The following is a 9,159-nucleotide window of genomic DNA, read 5'->3' as shown; positions in this document are numbered from 1 at the left end:
CGCTACCTTTAGCCAAGGTGTAAGTAGTAAAGCTTCTCAAAATTCAGAAAAATCTCAAAACTCCAAAATCCCAAAAATATTTAAAATTGAAATAAATCCATCAACGCAGTTAAAGCAAAATCCATCCGCCCTCCGCAACAGTTTGTCGAGGCGGATAAATTGAAATTTACTCTAGCTCACAAAGAGCCAAATGCCTAGTCGAAAATATCACTAGGATCCATTCTCAAACAATCTCTTGCCAGTAAGGGCGTGGTACGTGTCCTCTAACCGGCAGTTTCGCCGCCAAATGGCACTGCAGGTAAACGGTTATGACCTGGGGCCCTCTGAACCGAGTGGTTTTGCCGCCAAATGGCACCACAGATAGCGGTTATGGCCAGAGCCAATACGCTCCTTAATGGCGTTAAATCCTTGAGATATGAATCAATAGGATATGATCGATAGGGCACAAAGCCCTCTGTTAGCTAAGGTGGATTCAAATTTGTCCCTTTAGACAAACATTCAACCCCGGTCTACAAGGTCCCCTTGGACGAAGCAACCCATGGTTGCCGACAAGGATCCTTCTGTCAGGTTGGGTTGACTACCTCCTCTGACTAAGTAGACCAGGGACCACGATGGCCCGGGACGACGGAATCATGGGATTTTGATCGGGTCCATCATCCATTCCCCCACCATCCGCTTTCAGTGCAAGAGGGTGCAATTTCTATTTAAATATCAAATATTCCATCTCAAATTCCAAATCCAAAAATTCAATTCTTCAATATCTAAATCCATTGCTGCTACTATATGCCAGATGCACGTATTTCTATACGTATCTGATTGACGACTAGCCTTAATCGAAAGTTCTCTCTCATGATTGAGAGGGGTAATTAACTATAGGGGCTTGCGCCTATAGGAAACCAGAACTTAGATCATAAAGTCCTCACCAAATGAGGGCGAAATCTCTGGGTAGTGTCTTATCTATAAACCCATCTGCCTTCCAAAATTTACCTCGGAACTTAGTTCGTTAAAACTCCCTCGCCGAATAAGAAGAGCGAGCGGAGGCCGGGGCCGAATTTTCGGAGCCCACACCTGTTGATTTGAATCAAAAGAGCATAAGTACTGCTTTGCACAGTTCCACAATAGGCTTTAAACATTAGGTATGTGAATTGCGTTGTTGTTGTGTAGGGTGAAGAGTTTAGTTGAGGAAAATGTCTTTCAAGATGTTAAGATTCTAAATATACTTTTCTTGAAGATTTCGTTTACAGTTCAAGCTTCATATTAATTCCCTTTCTTGCATTGATTTACATAAAAAAAAAAACTTCAACTTTTCAAAATGTTTGGATTTTTGTGTTGCAGGGCTGCTGTGAAAGATTTAACTTCAGGACTGAATATCGACAGTTCAAACATTGAAAGCCTGTACTTGCGGGCATCATGTTACCATGCCATTGGAGAATATAGAGAGGCGGTATTTTCCTTTACTCCAGTGCCTCCTCAATTAGTGATTCCTTTGTGTTATAGGATGTAGCTTTTTTGTCCTACTCTCTGTGCGCATTTGTTCAAAGTCAAGTGTTGCAATTTGACCTCACTTGTGTTATTCATCAACTATCCCAATTAGAGGCTCTGTTAAAACTATCAGTAGGTCTATAAATATTCATTGTTCAATATTTTCTTGTTATTTATTCTTCAACTACAGGAATAAGCTGGAAGCATTGGTAGTTCATGACAGGGTTTATTCTCCTCAAACAATCATTCATAAGAAACTTTGGCAAAACATCCATTTTATATTCTGAACTAATTATATCGTTTGCTAGTTTTAGCTCTTAATTTTTGTGTTTGTTCTAGTTATCTGTTAGAAATTTTTGCTTTTTATTACCATTTTTGGAAATAAATGTTTCTGGTTAGCTCAGACACTTATTAATTTTTATAATGGATATCTTATATTTTCTTGCACTTTCGTAGAGCTAGATTGTGGAAATATTTACCAACATTTTGATTTGATCAATAGATGCTATGTTTAATACTGATATTCACCTAAATTTATGGATTCTCTGCACGTTTCATTTCCCCATCTCAATGGATTAGTCTATTCCATGAATTTCAGGTCAAAGATTATGATTCAGTCTTGGATTTAGAGAATGATTCAATGGATAAGTTTGTGCTCCAGTGCTTAGCATTTTATCAGGTACTTGTTTAGGATTTAGGAGATTCTTGAGTTTTGTAATTTCTGTATTGATTTGAATAAATTTGGTATCGTCTTTAGATGCTCAGTTGCATTTAGGGAAGCTCTAGAAGTGCTTATCCACGCTTTATCTCTTTATATAGAGGCATGCTGGTTGTTTTCAAGGCTTTATCTTTAACTTCATAGTTATCTCGCTTCCTTTATGTTTTGTCTCAGCGAAATCATTAATTTTATGTAAATGGTTTTTAGTTAGTCATTTGACTCATAACTGCAGTTGAAAAATATAAATTAGGATAAGTTACTGATAGGTCCCTCATTGTTTCCATTATTTGCATTGTTTTTCTTGTTGCTCGTAACCATCCAATTAAATCTCTTATTGTTATGATAATCAGAAATTTAACTTTCTTTGTTACCCCTCTAAATGGAGAGATTAAGTTAATTTTTCAAAAACAATAAACTAAGCTTCTGCTGTATTTAGATTTCAGTGTGTAGCATTTTAGAAGGCACTTTTTTAAGTTCGGGAAGTTTGAACTCATGCTCTTCTTGTGCTTGTTTGGAAGGTCTATTGCATTTAGGGAAACTCTCAAGCTGCTATCAGGCCCTCTTCTCAAATTCCTTGAATAGATGCATGCTGGTTGTGCACAGGCTATAATTAGATTTTGCTTTTCTTATTAGTTCGTCTACTTTTTGTTCCATGATTTCATTAAATTATCATGTTGGTAAATGATTTTTTAGTTCTTCTACGAGTGTGAACTTGGCACTCAGCACTCGACATTAGGCGCTCGGCAATATTGTTGAGACATATAAATTAGGATAAATTGCAAATATGTTCTTCATATTTATTAAAATCCGCTGATTTATTTTTACAACTTTTAAATTACTCAATTAGGTCCGTCAGGTTCATGATAATCTGGAAAGGTCCTTGTGGCAATTCATCAAGTTCAAACATGACAACTATATTTTTTCCCTTCATTTTTTTTAAGGAAAATCAACAATGAGGGAAAACGCGAGGAACCTATTTGCAATTTATCTTATAAATTATGTCCCCCATGGGCAATCAATTGCAGTACTACAACAACAATATCAATCCTTTATCTCACTACATCAGGTCACAATCAATTCTAGTAGAATAATCAAAATAAAATGTTTAATATATGAACAATCTTTCTTCCTTTTTCTATAAAGATAATATTTTCATTGAGGAAAGAAAATTATTATGCTTCTACATTAGTTTTACAATGGGGTGAGTAAAATCAACATTCAATGGGAAGTTATCTTGCACTAATCATTTTGTACTTGGACTAGTCAAGAAATATATGGATCCATTTGGTTTGCTACTGCTAAAACATATTTATCTTGTACTAATCGTTTATATCTTGCCATATGATGCAGAAAGAAATTGCTCTTTACACTGCTTCAAAGGCCAGCAGTGAATTCTCTTGGTTTGATATTGATGGTGATGTCGATCCCCTCTTTAAGGTACTGATTTTAGTTGCTGTATGGATATGCATTTCCCATGATATTGATGTCTGGATTGTGAATCATCTTTTAATAGATTGATTCACTAAGGGTTACTTCCAGTAATTTTTTTTTTTTTGGTAATTGAAAAGTTGGGCATAACCTTCTCATTGATAAAAGCAAAAAATCCAAAGATTACAAAATGATTAAAAGTTATAAGTGCTCCGGAAAACAACAACATAAATAAAAAAGAATGTAAAGTAGTTCTCAAGGATTCTTGGCTATACAATTCTCCCCCATAAACTTGTTAATTTTGATCCTTTTCTTTTCATTAGCACCATTGATAAAAAAGTAAGCCAAATTGATGATGTAGAATCAAAGAATCTTCTCATCTTTATTTATGTTAGAAAAAAAAAAAAAAACATCTAACATTCCTTTCTTTCCATGAACAAAAATAGGGTAGAAGAAGGCAATCCTCAAAACCTGAAATCTTTAATTATGAAGTCCTTTCTCCAGAATTTGAAAATGGAATTCAAGGTAGCAATAGTCTATAAGCTGCCAAACAAGTTATAGAGTGTCATACAAATGTTAGATATAAACCTGAAAAAGGTACGGAAATCATCTTCCACCTTCTCAGAGCAAAGTAACACAATATGGAAAGTTGATTATTCCTTTGAAGAGAAGAGATTTCTTGGGATTTTTCTCTTGAAAAGAAACCATACAAATATTTCAATTTTGATTTCCATATCCCGAAGCAATAAGATATAGACCTCATTCATAAGAAATGATTAGAAAGAGTTGCCAAAAAATATACTGGTAAGAAAAATGAAAGCTAGAAAGGGATTACATGATCAAGATCCAGCTTGTGTTGACTGATTTAAAATGATTAAAAAAAGGAAAGTACAAATTTTCCAACCACTAAAATTCCAAAATTGAAATAAAATATCTTGAGCAGTTGAAGTGGATCAATTTATTGACTGATTCTTAATGATATGCAGTAGCACTAGAAATACCAACACTACAATTCCAAAAGAAGCTATAATTAAGAACATATCTAGTCCTTGATTTTAGTCAATTGAAAGCAAACAAGCTTAAGCATCATTACCAAGAATAAAGAAGTTATCTCAAGGGCCTTCATGCAGAAAGAACTGGCTTGCTCAAGCTACTTTGGTATATCAGGAAATTTGTCTTCAAGGAAAAGACATCATAAGGATCAAACACAGAATTGATAATAAGAAGTGCTATTTGTATTACTCTTCCTCCACCATGGAACTTGCAGCCATGCTGAACTAGTGAAAACTGGATTGGAATATTTTTGAATCTATGGCTAAGGAGTATCAAATCAAATTATATGAAGAGCATTATACTTGTTTAGTGGATCTGCTTGGGAGAGCAGGTCATGTTTATGAAGCTTATAATTTATATCTTAAATGCCATGCAAACCAAATGTAGATGCTCTTGAAACATTTCTTAGTGGATGTAAGGTCCATGGGAAGGCTGAACTAGCAAAATGAGCGACAGATATGCTCTTAGCATGGAACCGAATGAACCTGTGAATTATAAGTCAATGTCTAAGAAATGATCTTCAATGTATTTCTTGGCTGTTTTTTTTCCCCCATATTTATATTTCTCCTGCTTTTCATAAGTTTATTATATTATTTCTGTCACGACCCGGCCCGGTGAGCTCTCGTAGGCGAGGCGGGAACAGAGGTCGGACGGTAGGTCAAGTATCTAATTCCTAAATCTATCAATTCCCTAAATAAATCTCCAAAATATTTTGAAAGAGCCACTATAACAATAAAGTTTGAAATCACATAAACATATAAGCAGACATATTCTTCATCCTTACCTTTTTTCCGGAGCTCCTGCCCTACGATAAACATTGCCGACCCTTCTACTCATTTGATTTATTTAAGCTTACCTGAAAATGTTAAAAACTAACATTAAGCTAAAGCTCAGTAAGCAATACACAATTCTAAACTACAGTAAACAAGGCAACTGAACAATATGTTTCTTAGAATTTTGCGTAGAATTTTATAAAATTAATCCCGTCGAAATCCGACAACATTGAATTTTTCACTTAAAACTCGTCGCGGCGCTTTGAAAAACGTGCGAGGTCTAAAACGGCATTTTTCGGGTTTTCACAATTTCTCAATATCATTATATTTCTAAATTGATTGATGCTTCCATACCAATTTGCTCTGTTTCTCAGGTATCATTTCTTATGATTGGTTTGGAAGCCGTTACTTTATGTTTCTCTTTTTTATGGATTATTCTTTCTTATTGACAAAGTGAACTCATTTCAGGAGTATTGGTGCAAAAAATTGCACCCAAAGTATGTATGTGAAAGAGTTTTCAGGCAACCTACTTTACGAGATTCATTGAAGAAGGGTCGACTCAAGAAGCAAGAATTCCCTTTTACAAAGCAAAAAACGAACCTTCTACGGGCAGCAGATCGTATAGGACAAAAGATTCAGTATCATTGCCCAGGCTTCTTGCCCAATAAACGTCAGGTCTGTTGGTTGACCCTTTTTAATCCTTACTGGAGTTGTAATGCAGAGCGCATGTAAGTTGCAAAGCACAGAATTATCATGAAGCTAATAAAGCGCTTTGCAGTATCTATTTCCTGATAGCAATGCATTTTCATAGTAAGGTTCTTTATTTTAGTCGGAACTTCTTGTCTATAGTTCCATTGATTTTGGGTTTGGTGTTTTTCCTAAAACAATGAGCACTTGGTACCATCATGATTGGCTAGTCTCGTAATTTACTTGCAGCACTGACAACTGCCGTTTTTTCTTAATATTCCTTTGTAACTTCTGCTTCCTGCTGGTGCCACCACAGTAATGCACTATGCCAACTATCAAATGTGGTTCTTAGAGTTACTATCAAACCAAATGGCCCATGTTGCAACCATGATAGCTGCATCTTAGTTTGCTATTCACCACTTTTACTATGCTTTTAATGCATCTTTAAAACTATCAAGCCGTTTTAAAAGTTTTTTCTATTTTTATTCTTAGATACTTAAATTTTTCTTATCTTGAATTTGAAATTTTATATTGGTTTCATTATCTCATTCTAAATATGAATCTCAATTACATGAGGTAAAAATAAACTTCATAGTTTTGTTGGTCCCACTTAATTGCAGAGATGTAGTTGATCCAAAGTGTTTATCACCTTCTTGTGCTAAATATCAATCAAAGCCTTACATTTTCCCAACTTAAAGTGTTGTTAAATCATGTAATTTTTCTAGAATCAACTACAAATATGTTGGGGTTCGTGTTATTTATGCTATCGTTTGTCCTATATATCTGTTCAGGTGTGATTTAAACATCTTTTAGTTTAGATGCGTATTTATCAATGCATGCCCATATGATAGAAGTGAGTAAACATATACACAATATATATTTCTAAAACCAAGTCCAGCTGTTATTTTAACTGTTCATTACTTTAAATCTGTTATATGATATAGATAGTTGATCTAATGCTTAACTCATTATGTATGTTTGAAATAACAATTTTCTTCTCTCTCCTTTAATAATCTGCTTCTATTTCAACGGTACCTCTAAATATATTTTTCAGTATCGAATGGCTGGGCTAGCGGCAATTGAGATTGCCCAAAAGGTTGGAAAGGCATGGCGTTTGCTTAGAAGTGCTAGTAAAAGTGGAAAAAAAGCTAAGAGAAGAGAGAGGCCTACTATTCAGAGCTATAATAGAGGTGGCGTTTGTTGTAGTACTAGCAGCCTATCAGAAACATCAGCCTCGTATAGCTCGAGTGAAGATAAATTTTCTTCCAACCGTACCTTTTCTTGGAAGGATATTTATGCAATAGCTGTCAAATGGAGGCAGATCTCAGAGCCTTGTGATCCTGTTGTTTGGATCAACAAATTGAGGTAAGCATGAAGCATGATATTATAATAATGCCCTTTTTGAAATTCAGTACTTATGCTTTTTGACAATTGGTAAAATACTCAGGTTGATTAACACATTTTTCCATTGTGCTTCCATGACTACTTCTACATGTTTTAATGTTTAACATGATACTATTGCAATGGATTCCCTATTAATATTACTTTAAATCAAATACACTTGTTAGAAAAAAATGCAAGTAATCATCTAAAATGTCAATACAATTGAACCCTTTGAACATCATTTTTTAGGGACTTGTGGGTTTTGAAAATCTTCACTTTATTCTATTAATATATTCGAGTGATTTCAAGTCGATTATTTAGAAAACACATTTTATATTTGATATGATACTACATATAAATATCATCCTCTTATTTAAACTTTATGATATAATTTGAGGTTTTTCATAAGAACAAGCTCCTATGATTAAATACCCCGCTCGATAATAAGAGTGAACTTGTTTTTTAAGATTAGTCTATAGGCTCTAAATTATTTTGCTTTAGTAGCAATCGTTTAAATTGGGTGATAGAATATACTATATTAACTTTGAGTGGATGTTGGGAAAAAAGATGACTAACCCAATCTAGATAAAATGGCTTTGTTGCTCTTGGTTTTCATGAACCATTGTCTATGTTTTATGTCAACTCAACCATGAGTTGCGCTATCTGGTGGAACCTCATTGGCCTAGGGTAAAAGTGATGTGATACCACATGCAAGGAGCTTCTTAAGAAAATTAAAAAGTGAATGACAACGTAATTTCAATTAATATCTTATTGAGATAGCAAGAAAATCATTAAAGAAATCGTGTTATTAACTAGCTTAGGCGAGGAAGTATGCGTAGATTGACCAAAACTCATGGATAATCAACGATAGTAGCAACACCAAAAGCTATTAAACAACAATCCGTAATTTAATAACGAGAAGTTCACCTTGGGGATTAACCACTCAACTAAACTAGGCTTAGCGGGAGAAGATTTTCAGCACACCAAACGATGCCACGAGGAAGGTTGCAATGCCAAGGGTCTTGAGCCACGGAGAGGTTGCCGGTGGTGGAGGAAACACGGGCGGTGTGCTTTCAATAGTCCACTCGTAATCTTCGAACCGCTCGTCTATGATGTCGATGAGTGTGGGTAGGATGCGGTTCAAGTAGTTCTCCACCGTTTCGTCGAATCCAAACCCGACGTCAAAGAAGGGAGAGCGGATGGGGTGAATATATCCCTCGTCGTCGAGCACCAATCCACTGTCAACTTCCGGATCCGCCATGCATAGTTGGCGTGTAGAATTTTCAAGTAAAAGAGGGTTAGGGGAAGGTAGTGGAGACTCCTTGTCTTGAGAGAAGGAGGGAAGCGAGGGAGGAGCAAACCCGGCGGGATTTCACAGGATAGGTGGGCGGCGGGTCCAAGAGGAGGAGCTTAGGGTTTGAAATTGCAATCCTAGTTAATTCCCTAATTAAATCTGAAATAAATTTCAGAATTAATGATGTTTGGAGGGAATTAAATTAGGATTTGAATTTGATTTCAAATAGGAGTGGAGCTATAATAGGAAACAACAAGGGGGAAGCTCATGAAAGGGGGCCGGCGGTCAATAGAGAGGGAGGGATTTGAAAATTTAAAACTGAAATTAGATTTCAGTTTTAA

At 35.4% G+C, this 9,159-nt stretch overlaps 1 protein-coding gene across 3 annotated transcripts in view; it reads left to right on the top strand.

Moving 5' to 3' along the window:
• LOC110112140 (suppressor of RPS4-RLD 1) overlaps window positions 1-9,159 on the top strand; it is a 52,509-nt gene that overhangs the window by 26,780 nt on the left and 16,570 nt on the right. For all 3 annotated transcript variants that reach the window (XR_002304994.2, XR_003702826.1, XM_020844239.2), the window contains exons 12-16: window positions 1,336-1,444; window positions 2,081-2,161; window positions 3,551-3,637; window positions 5,923-6,129; window positions 7,196-7,506. Coding sequence is in view for 1 of the 3 variants with exons in the window: in XM_020844239.2 (XP_020699898.1) it covers window positions 1,336-1,444; window positions 2,081-2,161; window positions 3,551-3,637; window positions 5,923-6,129; window positions 7,196-7,506 (795 nt within the window). In the remaining 2 variants the exon portion in view is untranslated. The remainder of the gene's footprint in view (window positions 1-1,335; window positions 1,445-2,080; window positions 2,162-3,550; window positions 3,638-5,922; window positions 6,130-7,195; window positions 7,507-9,159) is intronic.

Source organism: Dendrobium catenatum, unplaced genomic scaffold (genome assembly GCF_001605985.2).
Source record: "Dendrobium catenatum unplaced genomic scaffold, ASM160598v2 fragScaff_scaffold_1482, whole genome shotgun sequence".
NCBI lineage: Eukaryota > Viridiplantae > Streptophyta > Magnoliopsida > Asparagales > Orchidaceae > Dendrobium > Dendrobium catenatum.
The sequence above is the reverse complement of the archived record's forward strand: the minus strand, read 5'-3'. Positions and strand labels throughout refer to the sequence as shown.